The sequence below is a fragment of the Grus americana genome, chromosome 12 (genome assembly GCF_028858705.1).
Source record: "Grus americana isolate bGruAme1 chromosome 12, bGruAme1.mat, whole genome shotgun sequence".
In the NCBI taxonomy this organism is placed as follows: Eukaryota; Metazoa; Chordata; class Aves; order Gruiformes; family Gruidae; genus Grus; species Grus americana.
The window spans coordinates 11,337,099-11,360,416 of record NC_072863.1 but is presented as its reverse complement, the minus strand read 5'-3'; the positions used below and the strand labels follow the sequence as shown (position 1 = coordinate 11,360,416).

Here is a 23,318-nt window from a genome sequence, read left to right as displayed (position 1 = left end):
CCCACTACCCCATGTAGCCCAGTATAGCCTGGGAAGGACCTCGAGCATCCCAGCCCCCATGTCTGTGGGATCGGTGATGGCTCTCTGTCCCCCCTCCCTCAGAGAGGGGCCAGTTCTTGCCACTTTGCTGGGGACACCCCCCTCTCCTTATGGCAGCCCTGGGCCTGAGGGGGAAAAGCATCCCAGGCAGCTGTGTCTGGCTGGGACTCCCACAGCAGCAGCAAGGAGCACCCAGGGGGACTCCCCCTTGACCTGTGTAAAACCTCTACCCACCAAGGGGCTGCCCACTCCTTCCTGCACTCGCCCAAGGGCTGGCCGATGCAGCAGGACCCAGGGCAGAAAGCACTCCCCCTGCACTACCTAGTTTGTTCCCAGAGAGGCAAAAAGCCAGTGAGAAACACATTTCCTAGACCTCATGCACCAGCAGTTGGCTCTGTGCCCAGCCTGGGGTTCCTTTTCTTTGCAAGAAAGATGACCAACAAGCCGCCTGACATTTTCTAGCAAGTATTTTGGGGCAAAACAAGTGATGTGTCACATTTGGGGATGCCCTGGATGCTTTTCACCACCTGCCCTGATGTGGTGAAGTAGATGAATATTGTTCAGTGCTGGAAGGGAAAGGTTGTCTGGAGGTCCAGGAGAGACATGGGACATCCTCAGTGTGCTTCTGGCACCGGTGTCCCCTGCAGTATGGACATGATTTATTCTAGTCATCCTGTTTGGGAATCTCCCAGTACTGTGAGACTGCGTTCACTCGGAAAGGCTGGAAAAGGTGTTTATTTCAGAAACAAGCAGATGGGGAAAATGTTGCCAAGCAGACAACATGACCATGAAGAGGGCAGTTGCGGGGGGGTGGGTGGGTGTGGCAGCATGGGATGGGCACACAGGAAGGTTGGGATTGACTGTCAGGAGGCATGCTCCAGCTCTGGATGCTGGACATCTGCATGGGGTGGCATGGGGGTTTCTTGCCTCTAACCCTGGCAGGGATGCTGCAAGAACCATGGGGTGACAACATCCAAGGATCACGGAGGGGAATCAGGCAAAGCTTCCCTTGGGTGCTGCAGTGGCAGGAGCCTGGACACAGTCAGAAATTAATGGTTGTGACAATGGCAGGTACTGAATTACTGGCTTTAACCATTTTCAGTGAAGATACTCAAGGCTGTGGGAAGGGGAATCCAGGTGTGAAACTGGAGGACACTTGGAAATAACTTGGAGAGGGGTCCCAGATCCTGGTGCTTGCTGCATGCAGTGGATAACTTTGTGCAGGCATGTGAGAGCCAGTGCAAAGCAAAGCATGCCAAGGACAGCTGGGCATCCACAGGGAGCCCAGCTCTCCCCCGGCACAGCCTGCTACGACCAGAGCCCACATGCCCCACCAAGAGCACATGTGGCCCCAGTAAGTGGGGCAGGATTAGCAGTCTGGTGCTTCCGAGGGCTCTGCAAATCCATGCAGGTGCCACTGCAAAGTGTCAGCATCACCTGTGCACTCCTGGGCTGGGCTGGGCTAGGCAGTAGCAGTGCCTTTGAGAGAGCTGCAGAGATGTATTGGCATCCCGGTCCTGCCTGGAGCGAGGCACAGTGTGAGCACATCTGCCCATCCCCAAATTTCACCATGAGACAGTGCCAGGGCACTGTCCTCCTGTGCAAATGTGATAGGGAAGTCAGGACAGGCTGCTGCCTCCTAGAGTCCTGGAGAAACCTGCTTAGCCAGAGCCAAGGACCCATGTGTATGCAGATAGCGCTGGTTGTTTCCCCGAATTGTGCAGTTCCTAGCTCAATACAGGTGTCATGGTTTAGCCCCAGCTGGCGGCTGAGCACCACGCAGCTGCTTGCTCACTCCCCACCCCCACCCCCAGCTGCCCCAGTGGGATGGGGAGGAAAATCGGAAGGAAAAGGCAAAACCTCGTGGGTTGGGACAAGGACAATTTACTAGGATAGCAAATGGAGAGGAAAAAAACCCACAACAGTACTTAACAGAATATACAAAACTGGCAATACACAATACAGTTTCTCACCCAATGACTGTACAACTCAGATGGCACACTCAGACCTGTCCCGAAGCCGGACCATCCTGAGCCGCACGTCCTGGAGCTGTGTTGCCCCTCCCTGACCAGCCCCTCTCCTATGCTGAGCATGATGTCATATGGTATGGAATATCCCTTTGGCTAGTTTGGGTCACCTGTCCTGGCTGTGTCCCCTCCCAGCTTCTTGTGCACTCCCAGCCATCCTGCTGGCAGGGCAGTGCGAGAAGCAGCAAAGGCCTTGGCTCTGTGTAAGCACTGCTCAACAACAACAGGTCCATATAACAAAAACATCTCTATATTATCAACACTGTTTCCAGCACAAATCCAAAACATAGCCCCATGCTAGCTACTATGAAGAAAATTAACTCTCTCAGCTGAAACCAGGACAACAGGGCTGGTAAAAATGGGCAGATGATAAAGATGACTCAGAACAAAGTGAGCCATGTCTAATCTTGCTGGGGACTTTTTTTGTGTGTATGTCAGAAAGTGAGTGACTCATGGCAGCTTCTCAGGAACACAGAGTATCTCAGAAGCAGCAGCCACCCATGGGGCACTCACCCTTACCAGCACTCACATGGGCAGAGGGCACCAAGATGCTGGCTGTACTGCATGGTACTGGTGATCCGGCAGAAAGACCAGGCATGGCCCCTTGTACCAGCACTTCCAAGCTGGAGCACTTCCTGCTGCTGCCCACATCCCGCCTGGACCCTTCCCGCCCCGAGGAGGGCTCAGTTTTGATGCGCAGCTACTCCAGAGAAACAGCAGCCTGAGCATTGGCAGGAACATCCCTGCTCTTCCATAGACATGCCCTTGGCAAGTTCCTGCCTCATGAACTTGCCACACTTCCTCCCGTGCTGCTGGCAGCACACTGCTGGCTGGCTCCTGCCCAGCCCACTGGCCATGCCCACCTGGATGCTGACTCATTTCACCAAACACCACAGGAAATCCCTGTCACCTTTCCAGCACCTCCTTGCACAGCTGGAGTGAAGGATGCTGTGGGGGTTTCCAGCCACTTCTCTGGAGCCAGTGCGGGGGTTTAGTCACTGGGGATGTGTTTATCCCATGTAACCCACCGCACCATGCTCTGCAAGATCACAGGTGCTTTAGGGGAGCTGTTTTATTCAGAACCCACTGTCTCAGGAAGAAAAAATATTAAAACAAACCACCAACCCACCAGCAGCTCTCCTGGAGCTTTTGTCTCCATCCAGGCTGCTGCAAAATCAGCCTAGATGGAGAGACAAATTCTGGCCCTAGTACAGATAAATCATATCAGTAGCAAAGCCCACACCTGTCCTTGGGGGAACATACTCCCTCCTTTGGAACCAAAGCTCTGGGCTGGAGGAGAAATGACTAGCAGACCTTGCTTGGCTGCTGCACACCTGCAATGATGGAGCAAAGAGCGGCTGCAACCCTGTGCAGCTCCCAGACCGGCTGACCCACAGACAGCAGGAACCCAAGGGAGAAGCAGCACAACAAGGCTGATGGCACCAGCACCCCTGAGTATCTGGCAAATCCAACCCTGAGGTTTCCTAGCCCATAGCAGAAATGCTGACATGGAGGAGGTCCCAAAAATAAGCCTGCTCTCATGCCCTGACTTTCCCTGCAGTAAGTAGGTCAGCAGAGCATTTCTCCTTTCTCATTTCTCACATCAGAGGCATCTCTGAATGATTCAGGCAGTGGGAGCAGAATGGCTGTACTCCTGACACAGGGCACCTGGGGGGCTGCACCTGCAGGAGCTGGGGAGGACAAGCATTTGGGGGATCTCATTGGCCAGAAGATGCTCCCTGCAGCCCGCTGACTTTGCATGGTTATTGCTAAAGGATGGCTGCTCCTCAAGTGTCAGAGCAGCCCATGTAAAACCAGAGCTGCCTCCAGGCACGCACATCCTTCATAAGTCATCTAATTACCATGGCTGATTAAATGAAGCTCAGAGCAATTGCTCTCCCCTGGGGCTTGCTTTGAGTGTTGCTACTGCTGGGTCAGCCTGGAGATGTGGGTCACATTCCCAAGGGGTGTCTGGTTTTTGGTGTCTGTCATGAACCGTACTTAGCTCATCTCCTGAGACACCCTGGCTGCTGCAAAAACTACTGGAATAAGCCCCAAGCCCCCAGGGCTGCTTGTATTCAGTAAAGCTTCCCCTGCACCCCACAAAAAGTATCCACAGGTGCTATGTTTGAGGCTGCACAGAAGGGGCATGGTGGTGATCTGCCTTACCCCTCCCCCCCAGTGCCGAGTGCTGCTTGGCAAGCCGGAAAAGAGGCTAAATTTAACAACAGGAATTTAGCAGAGCTCCATGGGAATGGCTGTTTAAGAGAAGCACTGTCCCAGAAAACTCCTCTCTTGATTGTTGCCAAGAAGAAAGGAGAACTGGATGCAGGGAGCTGTAGCAAGAAGGCCTCCACTCAGCTGCCCCTCAGCCCCAGGCTATGCCTGTCATTGGGGCAGAGCCCTGAGCCTGAGGATTCCGCTGCAGTTAGCATCCACGGGTGTCCCTGCACCGTGCTTTGCTTGTCCCCATATGTCCAGATCTGGCCTTGGGGCTGCCAGGGCTGCCTGCTGACCAGGCGGAGACAGGAGAGGGTGCAGACTTGTGAGATGGAGCGATTGTCAGGGAAGATGAACCAGGATCCTGGCCAAGGGGGCAGAAAATAGGCAAGAGTTGAATGAGGAGATTATGGCACATCCAGGTATTGCTATTCACCTTTTACAGCTGGAGAAACCGTTGAAAGGAGCAGCAGGACTTGCCCACAGTCACCTGCAAGTCAGAGGGTGCCCGTATCAACTGAGCAGCCACTTGGTATTATTTGCTGTGCTCCAGGCTGGCTGCATCCATTCACTGTCCAAAATCAGTGCTTCTCAGCAGGAGGGACGGCTCAAGGGGTGGCCAGGGGCTCACTGCTGGTCTCAGCACACGCTGTGCCTGGCACCAAGCTGCCTAGCCTGCCCTCCTGTTCTGTAAACCTGGCTGGCAGAAATCCCAACTGCTGGCAAGAGGGAGCAGAAAGTCCCTTCCTTTGTGGCATGGAAGTGGGGGAGGCTGAGGGAGGGCCGGCCTGTGTTGAAAAGTCACCACGGCAGTTGCGGGGGAGTGAAGGAGAAGGGCTGTTGCCCCAACCCATAGACACCAAGTGGCATGAAGTGCTGGAGCCTGAGTTTGTTTCACTTCCAGAAAATGAGAAAAGAGAGAGAGAAAGACAGCAGCAGAGAAACCCCGCTGAAAATCCCCTTGCTCTTGCTTTGACGGGGTTGAGCTGCAAATTTCCTTTTTGCAAGCTGCAGCATGCCACCAAGCTGGGGCTGTCCCTGTGTGGCTGCATGACAGCACCACGGATGTACCAGCTGGGGGAAGGGGAATTCAGACGTTGCTTCTCACTGTACTAAAAGCAGTGACACGGTGGTGGCCTTGGCAGAGCGCCGTGCGGCTGGGGCCACGAGGCCAGCAGCAATGGAGCCATGTCACACTGAGCCACCAGAGTAACAGCTTGGGAGCTGAGGACTGCAGCCCTCCAGGTCCTCACACACCAGGGACATGTTTCCTATCGACGGGGGACCCTGGCATCTGGTGGAGATGGCCAGGTATGGTGCCTCACTGAGGCGCCCAAAGGGGCATTGTGGGTCTGTTTACAGAGCATTTCTGGGGGGTCTGCAAGTGGGGACTTGCGGGGGGACATGGTTTTGCTGACCATGTTATTGCCTGGTACTGCTTGACCTGACCATGCTCAGCCGCTGGAAGCCCGCGTGGGCTGGCAAGCTCTGGCTCAGACTGGCCGTGCAGGCTGGGAGGCAGTGGTGGTGATGGGAGGGAGGGAAAGCCTTTGAGATGGGGAAAGGCTTTTCATGCCTTTGTCTCCTGCGCTGAACAGGGCTGCTTGCCAGGAAGGCACCTTGCAGGGAGCCCCAGTGGCTGCAGGATGCTGAGGTTCTAGTGCTGGGCTCTGCTGCTGCGCCCACCAGCCCCTGTGCCACCCTCCACACTAAAATGGGCCTGACCCCAGCCCTGCAGCCCCTGCAGCCCCACTGTCAGATCAGCTTTTTCCCTGCTGTGAGAAGAAGCCGAGCACCTTCCCTGGTGATGGTGCACGTGCACCAGGAAAGATGGGACCATACTGCAGATGCTCAGGCCAGCAGGTGCCTCTGGGACCATGTCTGTAGGGGACCTCCCCAGCTGGCACCGGGGAGGAGGCACAAGAGGAACCCTGCTTGGCCCCAGGGCACGGGGGGACAGCCCTTTGCCCAGGGCAGGGAGGCAAAACCAGGGACACGTGCTGCAAAGGGATGGGAGCCCACCACGTACCGGACGAGCAGGAAACCCCAGTGCCACTTGACATTGGTGTTCAGATGGGACTTCTGAGATGAAACTGCCACCAGGCACTCACTTGCCCCCAGCCATTCATCCCCATCAGCCATCCCCTCCCCGGCCACCACATCTTTTCCCAGGGGAAGATGCTCTGCTCACTGCCAGCCCTGCTCAGAGCTGAGGCAGAAATACAGCAGAGACATGGTGCTCTTGGCTGCTCAGTAGTCGGTGTAGGATCTGTCTGACAGTGTTGCTAACAGCTACATCTGATTACTGGGTCACCAAAGGGTGACCACGCTGCACCTGCAGGAGCTGCCATCTGATCTGCTTGGGGATGGGACGACTGGGACTCTCTGGAAGCTTGGTGGGGGCAGAGGGGAGCCCTGATCCTAAGCAATGCCATGAGGCTTTGGCTGTCCAGAAGAGCAAATGCAGTTTTCCAGTTGCCAGAGACAGTAAATAAACCCTTGTGGACTGCAGTCTCCTTCTCCATGTGGTTACAAGAGCAAAAGCCCTTTGGAGCATCCTGTCTACAGGGTCCCTGGCACTCAAGGGCTGGACGCTGTGCTGGACATCTGGCTTCTCTCTTCCTGCACCCCTGTGGCACCCATCCCTCCAGCTGTGCCTTGCCTGGTCCTTGGCTCCTCAGATGGCCAAGTCCCAACGCCCAAACCTGCTGTGGGCAGAAGCCACCAGCACCCACAGGACAGCTGCGTGCAAGACATCACATCTCAGTCCTTGGGGAAGCGCTGTCCTGCCACTTTGGTTTGGGTGCGCACATACTGCTCCAGCCAGTTCTCCCTAATCAGGGCAGCACAGGAAACACGTGATGTTGCCTGCGCTCCTGGCTCCCACTCATGCAGTGGTTTCCGTTAACCCCACAGGAGGGTCAAGCCCACTCTTCCTTCACTTACAATCTCTCCAGGAGGATCTCTTCTTTTTTGCCTGTTGTGTCTCAGGTTTTCTGGCTTTGCTACTCCCTGGGCAGCCACATCCACAGGTGGGAAGTAGGTGGCTTTTGTTCTGCAGGAGTTCAAGTGAGTAATGGCTCAGAAATTGGAGAGATCATTGTTTCAGGGGAGCCGATAAAATGTATTCCTTCCAGGTAGCATGCCTGGGCTGCCCAAACTGTCTCAGGGGCAGGCAGGAGCACATCAGGGCAGAGGTGGGTGGGTACACTGGACCAGGCACAGCAAACCCTCCATGCTGCTTCCAACAGCCCTAAGTCCCCAGCTCCACCACACACCTGCCCCACTCCTCTGTGTGACCCAACACGGGAAAAGAAGTCCTGGCCCGCATGCCAGGGTGCTGAGCTAGCTGCCCAGGAAGGTTGTATTTGCTTTAAGCAAATAGCAGAAGATGCTGTTTCTGCCAAGTGACAGCTTGCCAAGTGACAGCTTGCAGCCGAGCAAGAGCCTCCCACATCAGAGGGAGCAAACCACCGTGGTCTATAAGAAGCTTTTAAGACACCACTGGGCTCACAATCGAGGCAACGAGTGCCCGCACGCATGCCCACGGCTGGCCTACACCCACGCACGTACCGGGCTCCCCCGCCGCTACTACGTGCCCGGTCCCCTCCCAGAGCAGTCTCTCTCTCTCTCGGACGCTATGGGGGCGTGGCGTGGCGTGGCGCGGCGCGATCACGTGAGGCGGGGCCCTGCGCTTGCGCCCTGTGGTCACGTGCCCGTGGCGTCCGGCTGGCGGCAGCGAGTGGAGCTCAGCGGCGCCATGGCGGTGCCAGGCGGAGGTGGGCTGGCGCGGCGCGGCGGTAGGGTCCCTGGCTTTCCCAGCTCGGCACCCCTGGCGGGGAGTGGGGCCCGTGCCCTCCGCGGCACCGTTTTCATTGGCACCGCGCGGCGGCCGGTACCAGGGCATTGCACTGCCTGAGGGCCTGAACCGCCGCAGGACACTCTGAGGGTGGGTCTCGGGACAGGACTTCTCAGCCCGCGCCCCTTCCTCAGGGCCATGACCTGCGGGAGCACCGAGAGGGGTGAGGAGTCCCAGGGACGGGGTCTCAGGGGTCCAGGGGCTTGTCTGAGGCCCTCGGGGGAGGGCGTGGGGCCTGGAGGTTCCCAAAGGCACAGGGAAGGTGCCAGGCCTCGTGGGTTATTTAACTGGGTGGCGGTCTCGTGTCTCTCGAGTGGCCCTGAGCAGCTGGTAGGGGGCTGTGGGACAGGAGTCCTGGCACTGAGCCTCTCCAGATGCCTGCAGGTGTGAAGGAGGACTCGTTCAACGTGCTGGACCTGGCAGAGTACACCAAGAACCGTCCCTGGTGGCGCAAGGTCTTCGCCTCCAGCTCAGGGTCGAGTGCCGAGAAATACAATGTGGCCACGCAGCTGGTGATCGGAGGGGTCACAGGATGGTAAGATATGCTGGGGTTGCCATTGTTGCTCGTGGCAGCCAGGATGCTGCTTGGCTTTTGGGAACATGCTGTCAGGTGCAGGGTGGTCATTTGGCAGTCCTTCAAAGAAGTCAGGTATCCAGCTTGCTCAGCCGACTGTGCCCTGGCATGCTCTACGGAACCATGAGAGGTCTTAAAAGTGGTCTCTAATGTGGAGCTGAAGAACTGAGATTATCTCCTAGGGAAGAAAATGGCATCAGGCCTTACTTTTTGAGGTGAGATAATTCTCTTTAACATCTGGCATAAAGCGGTGGTGTTGAATTTAGGACAGGCAAATATGAGCCTCTTGGAACAAGGATACCTTCTTCCCTGGAGATGGATGCACTTCAAGCATCTGCACAAAAACCTCCTGTGGTGGTGGCATATTGCGCCTGTGGGCATGGTTCCTGAGGTTTTGTGTCACTTGTAGCAAGTGCTGGGGTAGCTTGTGGCTCTATTTGCAACTTCATTCCCACAGCAGCATAGTTTGAGTTGAAAACTTGATGTAATCACACTGCTTTGCTGCTTGCTGTGCCTGTCGTCTTCGTCTGGCACAGGGGTAACTATTTAAAAGTGTATGACATCTTAATTTTCTGATAAAATATGAGCTGGCCACCTCTCTCTTGTATCTTCACTAAGTGTATGTATTCAGAAATGGGTAAGAGCAGCTTCCTGTGTTGTTTTGCAGTGTTGATAAGGAAACTGGTTGAAGTAAAGTCTGCTTTGGGTGATACAATACGCTAGCCCTTTGCTGCATGACTGAGCAATGAGGTAGTGCTTGCTTGAGTTTTGGTGGCTGCAGTGATGTCTTTCATGTTGACAACATGTAACTCAGTTTGGAGACTAGTATAGCTTTAGACCACTGCTGTTTGCTTGTTTCATCATTTTTCTCTTCTGAGAAATGAAAAGTAAGCAGTTGTTTGTCCAACAAAGAAGCTTGCCTTGTGAATTGCTCCCCATGTTCTCTCTGTCATAGAGCAGCAGCAGATGTGCTGCCTAATTTCCCTTCAGAGATGATACCAGTTAAAAAAAAAAAAAGCAAGCTAACATCAGTTGTTGATTTTGGTCAAATCACGTGTTTCTGATTACTCTTTGGGAGTTTGACGTTGAAGAGATAAGAATCAAAACTGTAAAAGGCTGAAATGCGATAGAAGTACAAAGCTACAAAGCATCACTTTTGGCTGGGTGCAAATCCTTTCTCTTTCTCTCTGGTTGCCACGTGGGTTTCTTCTGCTGTTTGTCAGGCTGTCTCTGACTCTTGGGTAATTACTGCCAAAGGCAGCCTTGCCTGTGGGAAGCATGCTGAAGAATGTGTGTTTGGTATCTCATTCTCCTGACTGGATCCTGTTTGATTTGTAGGTGTACTGGATTCATCTTCCAGAAAGTTGGAAAGCTGGCAGCGACAGCAGTGGGCGGTGGCTTTTTCCTACTTCAGGTGTGTATGAACAGTGGGCCAGGCTTTCTGAGAACTGTGCTGTTGGGGACGAAGGGCTGTCTAGTGATCATTACCTGTTGGGATGTGTGGGGCCAGTTCCCCACTCTGCTGGGAGCTCTGCGTGGTTGTGCCTGTCAGGGGCATGGTTCCCTGGGGTACATAGATGTAGCAGCAAAGCAGGATCGGTGTGCATAAACTTAGGGATTGCCAACAAAGGCCAGGCCAAAAGCAAGTGGGAGCTGTTGCTGCAGGGGGACCTGAGTGAAGCAGGTGGCAGCCTTTGGCTGCGGCAAACTGCGCTGCTGCAGGACTGTGTGGTCAGAACTATCCTGTGCCTGTGGAGATGGTGTCCCTGGAAGAACAGCCCTGGATGTCAAGAGGGATTTGTCCATGTCTGTGATATGCTTCCTGTCAACCCGGCTACCTGAGGAGTCAGGCCAGCACAGATGGGGCTCTCTGGAAAGCATTGGGGAAGAGGAGAGAAACAGATCTCTCTCTGTCCTCAAACATTTCTCCTGGTTTTCAAGAACCCTGGCACTGAGGGGAGCTGCTCAGATGTGGACATGTAGCTCGAACGTCCTGTAGGAGACAGAACAGCTCTCAGGCCTCGCTCAGCAGTCTTATTTCTTTGCTTCTCAGGAGCTGTCTAATGTGTGACTTGTGTTCCCTGCTCTTCTGGCTCTGCTTGTTCTGCTGAAAGCTAAAAGCTTGCTCTGAGCAGGGAGAGCTTCACTGCTGAATCAGCCTGACCAGATAAAATATTTAGAAAAGAACAGGGTATTAATAGCTATATCCATCCACAGCAGTAGGAGAGCTGCAGAGTCCCAACGATATACCTGACAGTTGTGAGGGGGAGGCGGTGCCAGCTTTACAATAGAGGCTGAAACAGGCTAAGCCACAATGTGTGCCCCGCTGTTAGGGGATTACTGTGAGAGACAGATGTTGTAGGACAGCTAATACAGCTACAGGGGTGGTCCTTTGTCCAATTTTTAAGCTAGTGTGCTCATCTTAGCCCACTGGACCAGTGTGTGGGAGGTGGCTGTGGTCAGGGAAGGTGGGTGGGCAAGAAGGTCTGTTTAGCTGTGGTCATGCAGGACTTTACTCCAGGAACTTTCTTTCCACCCCTCAAAACTCTAGATTGCAAACCACACAGGATACATCAAAGTGGACTGGAAGCTAGTAGAACGGGACATGAACAAAGCCAAGCAGCAGCTGAAACTTCACAGCAGTGGTAACAAAATGTCTCCAGAAGTGAAAAGCAGAGTGGATGAGGTGAGACAACACTCCCAGGTCATGTGCAGGTGCTTAGCTGGAGGGACAGCAGAAAATGGAATTGACTCCTGGGCTCTTATGGATTTTCCATTGTGCAAATACAAGGAGGGAATGCTTGCATGACAGCAAAACTGGAGAGATGGTAAAGCTATCTATGCATATTTGAGACAGAAACAAGGTGGTTTCTAGGCATGACACCAGCTCACCATGTGTTGCTGCAAATTCCTTGGGGTTGTGAGAAAACATGCTGGGGTTGTGGGGAGAAGTGTCTCTTCAGTCTGACAAGAAAAGCTAAGTAGACCTGGGGGCAGAGTTGCCTAGTTACCCTGGACTCTGCTGTATCCTGGTCTGGCACGCACAGTCAGCAGCCCCTTCTGTCAGATTAACTGTACTGGTTGTGAGAGAGCCCTGGAGCATACAGGCTTGGACTACAGCTCTCGGAGGATCTGGACTGCACTGGGACTGGATCAGTTCAGGAGCTGTATGCGCAGCGGGGAGATTAGGGAGGGGAGGTCATTTGGTAGGATACTTTTCCAGACCTGAGCAGTGACCTCTCTCCAAGCATCACTCACCTTGGAGAAAAGCCTGAGGGATGTCTTACAGGGAGAGTGTGTGGGTGACCTCCTGTTGTTGAACACCTTTGGTTCTTCTCTCCCCCGCTTAGGTGATCATATTTCTGAAGAAGAATGTTATCCTGACTGGAGGGTTTGCTGGAGGATTCCTGCTTGGAATGGCATCCTAGAAACTGCGCTTGACTCTCCCTTCATGCCCAGCCTCCCTTGCCCTCCTCTACTGCTGTTCTCTCTCACTTAGAGGGCAAAGGATGTTGCCGGCAGGCTCAGTTCCTTCTGCTCACAGATTCCAGCCCTTACTTCTCACAACGCTGCTTCTGATTTCCAACTTTTCCTCCTTCTGGGCTGTTAGGGTGCTGGGATCGGTCTGAAAGCTTATGACTCCTGGTGTATCATTGTGATTCCTTTTCCCACCAAATATGCCCAGTCCCAAATTTTCTGATGAGTTGCAGCCTCATAAACATGTAGTGGCAGAGAAATCTCTTAAATGTGCTTCTTCTCAGGTGCTCAGGGCTGTTACATGTACATTTGTCTGCCAGTATATGTGTACAACAGCTGTCAGCTGTTCAGCACCATTTAGCTTGCACTTTTTCTGTCCTGGTACTTGGAAAGCCTGTGCTTCCTTCTGCGCAGAGATGGTGTGTGCAATCCAAAATGTGCTTGGCTGTCCTGGGGTGGATGCAGAAGTGTCAGGGGACAGCCTGGGCTGTGTCCAGGGTGAGTGGATAAGGAGCAAATTCATGCTATATGTGGTGCTGGGGGTTTTCCTGCCTTCCCCCTGCCATTGCACTGCACATAGATGGCTGTTTGGCTTCTCCTCTGCTGTTATTTATACCCCTTGCTGGAATTGCAGCACTGGCACTGCTCATGGAAACTGAGCACTGTGGGTGACTCTCAAGGCCTTTTCCTCATCCTGTGTTCTGAAAGTCACCAAGCTTCTTGCACTGTAGAGCACCTTTCTCACTTGCTGGCTGACTGCTCAGCCTTTGAAATGTGCTGAGGCATTCTCTTGTGATGGGCAGACTTCCAGCATGCTTGATCTCTTTGTGTCAGGCTAGCTGGTGCAGGCAGTGTGCATTTCAGCTATGCCACTTACTGTAAATCACCTTGGGCCTCAGACTGGTGTTTCTAGGTCTATCATGACCTTCTCTGGCCACTTTGGCATTGGCGATGCTCTTAGAGCTGTAGCCATGTGGGACAGGATTGTAGACAGGAAATGCATCCCTGTTTAGGGTACGTTGTACCAGCCCAGGGTCCCTGTTGCCAGCTCTGCTGGAGTAGTGGCAGGGGAGGATGTGAAATCTGGAGCGCAGTCCTTTACCTGCCTCTGCAGAGCATGAACTCCATCTCCCTGGTCTGTGCAAGCAACTGAAATGACAAAACTGTTGGGAAACTCAGGTTGTGCTCTTGTAGGAGCAGCTGATTTCCATACTTTCTGCCTTGGTTATGTTCCATCCTTCTTTGCATTTACCATTTCCACAAAAGAAGCTGCTTGCTTAATTCCATCAGCTGTAGCTCTTCTCCTGCGGATGAGGCAGCCCAGATGCAGAGCTAAGCTGTTTTTGGACAGTCTGTCCCAGTGCAGGTGTGTGCAGAGCAGAAGTCCAAGAGAACTCCAAGCAGAACTACGAGAGAAAATTAGGAAAAAAAAAAAAAATCCCTTAGAAGTATTTTGGCTGTGCTGGGCTGGCATTACTGCTTTCCAGAGTGCACGAACTTGCATGACGGTGGGCTGATGTCCTCCAGCAGGTACATGTGGGAGTTCTTGCCAAGAATGGGTTTTTTATGTGAAAGCCCATCCTTCAATGGGAAACATCCTAGGGAATGATGATGTGCATGGGTCATCAGGATGCAGCACCTGGCTCAGTGGCTGCATCCCATTTCCAATGCTGTGTAATGCCTTTCTGATCATCTGCTGCTGGTCTCAGTATGGCTAGAAATGGGGATCTTCCCCCAAAAGCTGCTGGAAGAGCTGGAATGGTGGGTTCTTCCACCAGAGGTTTTGGGATGAGCACTTGCAGCTGTTAATTTTTTTCAGCTCTGTTGATTGAAGTGTCAGTGTAGAAACACATTGATTTAGCTGAGGCTTTCTCACCTTCAGGATCTGAAAAGAGGCTGCAGGTAATCAGGAAATAGAAGTTGGTATCTTTGCTGCTGTCCTGCCATACATGGCCAAGGAGAATGAAGGAGCAGCTGGGCTTGCATCCTTTTAATGATGGTATTCCTAAAAACCATCCAGGACTGCAGGAGTGATATGATGCAGCAAATAGGTCTTCAGTAAATTGGTGTTTGCGAGTGGAGTGACAAGATGATGGTGGTGGGTTTGGAGGGTTTTTTTTTTTTGGTAGGAACCCTGTAGGGCTGAACGGGCATGAATTGATAAATGTGTATTGCAGGGTATCTCTTGTTCCTGTAGGAAAACAGCATTGCTGCCCCTCTGCTTGGTGTGCTACATAACACAACTTCTGTGATGCACTAATCTCCACAAAGCTTTCTCCAATGACAAAGCTCAAAGTAAATCTTTAACAGACCTTGGGGATGTTTTTCAGGCTCAAGTGAGTCACTATTTCTGCCCAACTCTAGGGAAGGGTTCTGCTCCACAGGGTCCTGACTTACTGCTGTGGAGAGAAATGGCGCAGAGAGGGAGTTAAAACATCTCAGTTGTTGCTAGAAGGGGCAACAGCTGACATATTCATCTTGAGTTTGATGTGAATGCAGGCAGAGAATGGATCTGGTAAATCTTTCTGCTGTGCCAGTGTCAGGCTCCTGGCTGGCACGATTTGATGCTGTGGGCCCACACTGGAAGCTTTGATGCCGAACCAACCTCTGTGGGGATGCATTTTCATTGTTGCAGATGGCAAGATGAAGCGTTCCCTACCCACCTCTGCTACATTTGGTCTTGTTTCAACAACTTCTGGCATCTGTTCCAGTATGAGAATGTTTAAAACACACTAGGCTTTTAAAATGTTTTTATATGTTGTACGTAAATGCTTCTGAAGCAATATTTTATTAAACAGTTTTGCTCTAATAGCCTCTGTGTGTGAGGTCTGTTGACGTCTTGGGAACCAGCATGGTTTTGTCTTGCCCTGTGTGTAGTGTTTGACTCACAGGAACATTTACTGCCAGTCTGGTAGCATGAGGCCACCAGCCTTCCCTCTTTGCAGGTAACCATGGGCTGCCTTAATAAACCCTCTCCTTGATGATTCTGGTGTGAATCACCCATGTTCCCAAAAGGTGGGATGCTTCTGGGGCAGGAGGTGATTCTGTTGCCAGCCTGGTTTCAGAGCCTTCCTGCAAGTTTGCTCCACCTAACTACAAATGGGCATGGAGATAAGGCTTTTCTTTTTATAAGGTGAAACAGAAGCCTAAATATTTATTTTTATCATCTATTAGTGACTTTTCACTGCCCCTGCTGAGTTAGGGCAAAGAGAAAAATGAGCTACTTAAGTGTTTGAGCTGCTTCACAACATTGTCATCACTTTTCCCTACTTTTCAAGATTACTAAAACCCCTATTTTGTTTTAAGGGTTTTTTTTTTTTTTAGGCGGGGAGGGAGAGGGCTGGGAAGGGAAGGCTAAGGCTAACCCTGAATTATTCTGATCTTGAGCCCCAGTTAGAAAAATATCAATCAGCTTCTATTTAAACATGATGATATCACATGTAGCTCTGGACTGGACCAGGCAGCCAAGCTGCCTGGCTTGCAGCTATGTTGTATTCTCAATAAACAACCAAACTCAGACTACAATTTGTTCCAGTCATTTATTTTGTATCATGGTATTTTAGAGCAGTGAATACATATGGTTTGCTCTTCTAGGCTTCAATATGCTCAACTATTGTGCCTAGACTACAGTGGTCTGTTTACAGAAGCTGTACTTCATAAGTTGTACTTGATCACAGCACAAAACTCCTTAACGGCTAGATCTAATGACAGAGTTAGTGGCCTAGTGGGTTCGAAGTCTGCTATTTAGGTGCCTAGGCCCTGTAACGGACTTGGCACCCACTGAGGTGCCTGGATTCCTGCTACAGGAGATGGAGAGACTTAGGCAGCTCTGAAGGGTGATGCGAGAACCTGTTTACCAAGCTCTTCCTACAGGTCACAGGAAATTCTGCTGCATGAGTGAGCTTCTGAAAAGCCATCTCTCCCTGGGATCCGGACACAGCCAGCTTGTGAGTGAGTCTGGAATGCTGCGTTGAAAGCAAGTGTCTACAACTGCTTGTTCAGTAAGCAGCACCTAAATCAGTTCTTGGATCTAGCCCAGGGCTTTGTGACAGGGCTCTGGGTACCAGCGGGTTGAACTATGCTGGGTTCGTAACGTATTGCTTAAAGGTGTTCAGTTATACATAAATTTATAAATTTTATATCAACAGTCAGATCTTTCAAATTAATATTGCTTTAAAACAAAAAAATCTTGTTCCTGTAGCAATCCCTGAAATAATGTTCTTGTAATATCTTTGTCATGCAAATAGCAGCGTGTAGGCAATTCAAATTTAAATAACCAAAAATCTGTCCAGTGGGAAAGTGAGGCACTTCGGCAAAGTGACTTGTGGTCACTCATGATCTACGCAAGACCTAGAAACGATCCCCAGACCTGATTCCCATTCTTGAGCTTGAACCACTGGACAGGCAAATGTCTGGAACTACTGCATGATGGTAGAAATACCTCTGCTGTTTCAAGATGGGCTTGTTTCATGTGTCACGCTTAAACTCATTCACTCTTCTGAGCCTGCTTCCTGTACCTCTTGCTCCAGAAGCCAGAATAACTTGGTTCCAGTTCTCCATTTTGAGAGCAAGGATGGATTAGAGTAAGGTAAGCATTCTAAAAACATCAAATTGACTTTTCACAGACACAGGTGCGGTGCAAAGACAATGTGGATGATGTTTTGGTACAGGAAATAAAGTCTGTTAACCAGGCCATCTGTTGGTACTGCGTTATACTTTTTGGTGTGCCAATGGTGTGTTCTAGCAGCAATCTGGCTTTCCTGAAAGTCTAAAGAAGGCTTGAAAAAACACACAAAAGCTCTGCAGGTGAGTCCGTGCTCTGGCACCTGCTGGAGCTGCATTGTGTTACTGTGGTGATGGGGGAATTCCTTCTGAAGTTGCTTTAAACTTTTCTCTCTCCCTTTTTTCCTTCTCAAACCCTGAACAAGAGATGGATCTGCCCTTGGGGTACCAGGCACAGCACTTCTGCATTTCCTGAAGCACGGTTTCACACTTGGACTCCATGTAGTTGTTCACTGGAAAATAAGAAGGAGACACTAAGTCTGCAGAGGGGAACAGGTTTTGTCCCTGGAGGGGATGCATCTAGCCCAGACCTTCAGCTGCTGGGCAGCGTGTTTCTTTGAAAAGCAAGAGCTGCTTACAAATGTTTCATCACTTTCTCTGCTCTACAAAAAATCTCTCTTTACTTTCAGCTATCTAAAGCCATGCAAAGGCAGCCTTGCTTTTGTGGATGGGAGCATCCTCAGTCCCCCAGTTTTGTAGCTATCACATCTCACTACAGTAAGAATGAAGTTTCCCTTACTGTTGCCCTTCAATCCTTAACTTTCTTTAGCCTGTGGGCTTTTAAGCTGGATCTTGTCATCCATGGTCTTCAACCCAGCTGTCCATGTCACTATAAGGTTTACAGTTGAGCATCCAAAGAGGACTTGGTATAAACAGTCTTGGTATAAAAAGGGGCATGCCCACCCTTCAGCATTGCGGGGTTTGTAAAAGAAAAGGGTGAAGAGCACAACTGCATCGGTAGCCTGTTGTGGGCAGGCTCTAGCTTTGCAGCATAACCACAGCAGGCAGCACACTAGCAGGAATGCTTAGCCAGATGCCAGCAGCTGAATCCAACTGCACAGAGCCAGTGACATGACTACCTTCCACAAAAAGGTCCCACCTCTAGCTCAGGAGGTCCTTTAGCCACACAGCTGTTAGTTGACCCCCTCTCACTTTCCTACCTAGGCTTCTCTTCTTGGACACTGTTGGAGCTGGGACACAGGGCTAAACAAGCTCCTAGTCTGATCTGGGATGACTAGGCTTACATCTTTGTGTATGACAGCTATGCCCACCTCTGTACTTAGTCCATATTGCCTTGTTTCAGGCTCGGAGAGATTGCAGTGCACCAGCACATTCAGACACTGCAGGACACAGGTGGTTTGTCCAGCATCCTTTCTGCCCTAGTGCTTTGCTGGCTGCCACTGTCGGCTGAGGTGGCAAAGCCCACAGTACTTGCAGGGCTGGCCACCAGGCTCTCAGAGAGAAGCCCAGCGGGTATGTGAGCAGACTAAGTCTGTGGCTTGGATTAATAACTACCTGCCTGTCTGCACAGAAGTGCAGGGCATGCAGAGCTACCTGCTCTGCCTTGGATGAGCTATGCAACCACTACACAGCTGCACTCACCCCTCCCCCCAGCTGCCACTGGTTTTTTTTAAAGACTAAAAGAAGCAACAGCAACCCAATGTGAGACAAACACAGCACCCACTGGAAAGCCCAGAAAGCAGCAGTTAACAGTGAACTTCCAGTTAATGAGCAAGCCAGCCCACTCTGATTCCTGGGCCATAAATTCCATAACTGGGTTGGAGAGTGACCTGTAACACAAGCACAAAGGTCACCCCTGAGAAAAAGGTTATGGTGATGTTACTGTGGCAGCCTAGGAGGCATGGCAGGCTCTTGGAGAGGAAAGCTAATCTCTCTGCCATAACCTGCTGCTGCTGAAGGCTCTCTAACTTCCTCTACCTGTGCAGGTCTCTTTTTAAAACTACTGGTACATACAGGCACACCCTGCTATCTGTCAGGAATGCATTCCTGAAAAGCATAATAGTCATATAATGGATAGCAAAACACAAAAGAGATTTACAGTGGGCATTCAGTCTCACAGAGGAAGCAGGCAAGATCTTTTGGAACAATGACCCACTCCAAAACCAGCCTTTGAAAAGCCAGCATCTCCCAAAAGTCCTGCTTCCGCCCTCCATCCTCTGCACTGTGTACACTGTGCCTGTGTATTTGTCAGTTAAGGCTCTGTGTACATCCTCTATTGCATTCATTCTTATAGGTAAAAATTGCTTTGCTGTCAAGTCAGCTGCTTCATCTGTGCAACTCAGACAACTCCACAGCGCGATAATACATCAACAACAGCACTCCAAAATGATAGCTAGAGAAGTGGTGGACAGTGGAGTGTGCATGTAGCAGAGTCAAAGAGCTTCTTTGCTAACAACCATTCAGATCAAATCTGTACACAAACCTACACAGGTAAAATACTTGGAATAACCTCCAAGAATGTTATAAAGAGAACATTGTCACAGATGGGACCAAAACACAGTCAAACATTAGCTTTTAAGTGCAGTTACTATGGGGAGAGAAGGTAGCCCTTCATGGGGAATACTCCAAGCCATGAAGACAGTAAAAGGTAATACCTAGACAAATGCTAGGGACATGTAGAGGGGGTTGTTTGAGCTCCTGCTTTGAGCTGAACGTAGCTTCCAAAAAACAAACCTGGGAAAGACAGACATCTATTAATAACTGACTATTGCTTTTCCCTACTTTTTCCCAGATGCTTTTCCACCTATGCTCCTCCATAGCCACTGGGGTTGTTGTGTTACCTGCACAGATTGCAATGACTGTTTGCTGCAACCTGCAAAACCATTCCTCTACTTCCCCAGTAGGACCACCTCCTCCCTCCCTGCTATATTTCAGCTAACCTGCTTGTAGTTTGCAAATAAATTAAAGGCAGAAATGAGTTGGCCTGGGTGATTTTAGCTGTGGTGTTGCTAGCCTCCTGCCTTGTTGTCGTTGGGCTAACACCATGAGTTATTCTCACGTGAAGCTTGGACCATGCTGGCTAAGGGCTCTACCCGGTGAGTTAGGAAGAACTCTTTCCCATATGGCTGAGCTGTCTTGGCACAGAGGAACATTTTCTCTTATTCATTCCGTAAGGCAAATCCTTTTCCAACAAGCAACCAAAATTTTGAAAAACATTGTCCTTTGCAAGTAACAAGTCTGCTCTCCCCAACTAAGACTCCCAAAACACATTACCACATAACGTCCCTTGCCCCTACAAATATTTAGCTAAGCTAATACAAACCAGCTGTTAAAGATCTCCAGAGGCAGACCATATCATACCTTGAGACCAGATCACATATACCTAGCCCATTCCTGACAGACATCTGTATGACCTGCTCTTAAAATACCCCTGGAGCTAGAAGCTCTACAGTCTTCTCATACAATCCAACCACTACCTCACTACCTACACTGTAAGAGAGCTTATTACAATGTCTAGCTCTCCCTGGCTACGGCTGAGACCCAAGACTACACGTGGGATCTCACTACCAGCATGGAGAACACTACGAAATAAGCACATGCTTCCTTCTCAATGTGAAAAGTGAACTGGGTTAAGTTAAAAGAATTAAATTCCACCAAAAATTAAGACACCAAAAAGACAAAATGACACTTTGTACCTTGCAAGCATTTCTGTATTTCACAGGCTTGTTTCTGGCAGGGATCCTTCTGAGACATGTTCAGAGAACTAAAATGATAGGAAAATGTTACTGTAGAAACAATGGGGGGGGGGGGGCAAGACACTGTCTTAAAGCCAAGGCTTTAAAGACCTCCCAATTTCCCTCTCTGTCACAGAAATTCAGAAAACATCTATTGCTGCTTGCGCATGCCTGCCAACATAGACATGAATTCTCTGTGTGTGGTTAAAGGATGATAATGTGGACAATGAATATGGGAAGTTTTATGTTGCTAGGCTCAAAGGCCTTTTTCTTTTCACTGGTGAAAATGTGTCCTTTTCCACTTGGATGCACAAAGATTCCAGTAAAGACTCAAATTAACATGGCCGAACCAACAGTTCGGTGCCTCTAGACCTTATACTAAAACATGTATTTGTGTAAAAGCCCTCTCTGTGAGCTCTACACAACCAAGAATTTGGCATTAGTCATATAACTGCAGCTGGAAGAGGCATTTAAAAAAACAACCAAAGAAAACAACTTAGTTGTGTATGTCCCATAAAGACAACAAGGAGGGCTTTTTTTTTTTTTTTGTTACAGGAGGAAGTCTCTTGGAAATTCCTCCACTCCCCCCCACCCAGAAAAAAACCCCAAAACAGCAGACTGGAGGACAGCTCCATATTGTTCAAATTCCTAGACAGTGGGATTTCAGACACTCAATTTGACTTTCTGCAGCTGTGACACCGGTAACTGTGATCTTCTGTGAGAGATCAAGAGATAAGCAAAAACTGGTGGCACTAGTACTTGGATGAGAGACCTCTACAAGGAAAGCACTGCTGTTACGAAAGTGGTAACAGCTCCCTCAGAGCCACAGTGCAGCTCCTGCCCCTGCCCAGAGCTAGGGAGATGCTGCCTTTCAAATTTGTGATAATTCACCAGCCCACAGCATTTTTCAGTATCGCTAGGGCATTATTTCCAGCATCCTGGCCAAACTCCACTTGGGGCAATTACATTCTGCCTACCTAGAACTCCCTCTGATGTTTCACTTTGACACAATACTCCTCTTCACTGCCTGTCCTAAACTCCTGTGTGATGTTGCTGTGTGTTGTTTAACTGCTTCCACCTCAGGGGTGGCTGTATTTCAGTGGAGAGAGAATCATTTATTGTACAAAATATACAACGACATCTTCCTAGAGCCACTGCTCCTGAAAGACAAAAATTGATATTAAAGAATGACTGGGAATAAACAGAGCACAGTATAAAGCAGGGGTAATGTCTACACATACCAGATTAATCACCAGGCACGAGTTTAAGCAGCAGTTCTTCAACACCACCAAGCTGTAAGCGACAAGGAAAAGTTCAATACGTCTACAGTTACTGTGGCTGAGCTAATGGACTTCAACAAAGTAACAGTCCTTTGCCGTCCCTCAAGGATCTCAAATGACTTCACAAACAGGCATGACTATGGTCTATTGTTGCCACCATCCTTACCATGAGATGGTGCTCTATCTCCCAAACGCGAGAGTTACTATCCCTGTACTGCTCACCCTGGGACAGCTGCCACATATGAGGCAGCCGGGATGGGGGGAGCTGGCTGGGTCGCAGCGCCTCACCCAGGGGAACCTGAACTCTTTGGATCCGAGCCCTCAGCATACCTTCCTCCTGGGGGAAGAGTAACAAAAAGAGGAGGCAGTTACTGGCAATGCAGTAGAGGCACCTGCAATAGCAAAGCTACAATCACTGGGAAGCTCAAAGGACACTTGCCTCTTCCGCAGCCACAAGCCACGTTTTGCGGTGCTCATCGCAGTAGACACCTACGCGTCGCACCCACAGTCGGACAGGAGGAGCGCCAGCGTGCCCTCCTTCTGCCATTCCCTCAGTCATTTCAGGATGGTCCTGTTAGGTGGATGGCATCAACCCGCAGGAAGCACACATGGTCTCTTTAGCTCTGAATACATTCACGGAGAAAGCTCAGACCTGAAAGGCACCTCAGGGTGGCGTCTGACTTATTGTATGAGATGCTATGTGCTGAAATGTCCCTAAAAGTCAGCTTGGGAAACTAAGGTGGTGCCTAAGTGAACAGAAATTTCATGACATGCATGCTGTATGGCATTTGTAAGGCATTCTAGGGCAAAAGGTGCTATTAGTACAAAGTTAAACCCTGTGAAGTGAATATTGGCTTTGCTTATTCCACTAACAGTCTTATTAACAGTCTTTATGTCAAACAGGGAAAAAAACAACCCAAAAATGAAAAAAGTAATTTACACAGGAGTTCCGTGGCTAATGATGGTCTAAATCCCAAGACCAAAACTTGTGACAAGAGGTGAAATTAGCTTAACAAGAACGAAGATCACTCTGGAGACAAAGCATGAAACTCCGTATGCACGACTCTCATATTTGGAACTTGCAGAGCTGTCATTGTGAAGGGTCCTTCGTCTCATCTCTCAAGAGGATGGCAGCATTGTCCATTCATATACAACCTTCTCGTGAACAGCTCTCGTGACTTTGCGTAGTTCGGCTTTTAGATGGTTACAGAGAGCCACTGATACCACCAGGGGCAAAGGAATTTTGGACATTGAGGTGGTTCTTCCTACTGGAATTTTTGTTTAACAGCAAGTTTATCTGTATACCAGTTAGATCAAGCTGAGCCATTAGAAAATGAAGGTCAGGGGAAATGATTCTCTCTTTGAACCCTAGAAGAGGTAATCAAAATGGTACAGACAGTCTTCATTCTTTATCTAGGTTTAAAGTAGAACAGAATTAAGCTGTAATACATGTAACATCCTCCTGCTATGAAGCAGATGCAGTATTCCTATCCCAGTGAAACACAGTGGTCTTCTGAAAACTTGTAAAGTTATAAGGCATATTTCAGACAGGAGCAAGAAAATCTGGGTACAAAATAAAGTAGG

The 23,318-nt window shown here is 50.1% G+C and overlaps 3 protein-coding genes across 6 annotated transcripts; 1 reads left to right on the top strand and 2 right to left on the bottom strand.

The window, feature by feature from the left end:
• Positions 1–7,927: 7,927 nt before the first annotated feature.
• Positions 7,928–15,007, top strand: FUNDC2 (FUN14 domain containing 2). Of its 2 annotated transcripts, XM_054839070.1 has the most exons (5): positions 7,929–8,065; positions 8,530–8,680; positions 10,058–10,133; positions 11,271–11,405; positions 12,070–15,007. In XM_054839070.1, the coding sequence occupies exons 1-5, from the start codon at positions 8,047–8,049 to the stop codon at positions 12,145–12,147; spliced, it is 459 nt and encodes a 152-aa protein (XP_054695045.1). In that variant the 5' UTR covers positions 7,929–8,046; the 3' UTR covers positions 12,148–15,007. The 2 variants fall into 2 exon arrangements, with proteins under 2 accessions (XP_054695044.1, XP_054695045.1); XM_054839069.1 differs by having other exon boundaries at positions 7,928–8,065; positions 11,271–15,007.
• Positions 15,008–15,710: 703 nt separating this feature from the next.
• On the bottom strand, positions 15,711–21,746 carry CMC4 (C-X9-C motif containing 4). Of its 2 annotated transcripts, none has more exons than XM_054839075.1 (3): positions 21,696–21,746; positions 20,416–20,483; positions 15,711–17,211 (listed from the first exon to the last, which is right to left on the bottom strand). In XM_054839075.1, exons 2-3 carry the CDS (start codon positions 20,471–20,473, stop codon positions 17,042–17,044), a joined length of 228 nt encoding a protein of 75 aa, XP_054695050.1. In that variant the 5' UTR covers positions 20,474–20,483; positions 21,696–21,746; the 3' UTR covers positions 15,711–17,041. The 2 variants fall into 2 exon arrangements, with proteins under 2 accessions (XP_054695050.1, XP_054695049.1); XM_054839074.1 differs by lacking the exon at positions 21,696–21,746 and adding an exon at positions 21,432–21,497.
• Positions 20,416–22,306, bottom strand: MTCP1 (mature T cell proliferation 1). 2 transcript variants are annotated; one of them, XM_054839071.1, is made up of 4 exons: positions 22,174–22,306; positions 21,901–22,071; positions 21,696–21,747; positions 20,416–20,483 (listed from the first exon to the last, which is right to left on the bottom strand). In XM_054839071.1, the coding sequence occupies exons 1-3, from the start codon at positions 22,291–22,293 to the stop codon at positions 21,700–21,702; spliced, it is 339 nt and encodes a 112-aa protein (XP_054695046.1). In that variant the 5' UTR covers positions 22,294–22,306; the 3' UTR covers positions 20,416–20,483; positions 21,696–21,699. The 2 variants fall into 2 exon arrangements, with proteins under 2 accessions (XP_054695046.1, XP_054695047.1); XM_054839072.1 differs by lacking the exon at positions 20,416–20,483 and adding an exon at positions 21,477–21,614.
• Between the last annotated feature and the right edge of the window lie 1,012 nt (positions 22,307–23,318).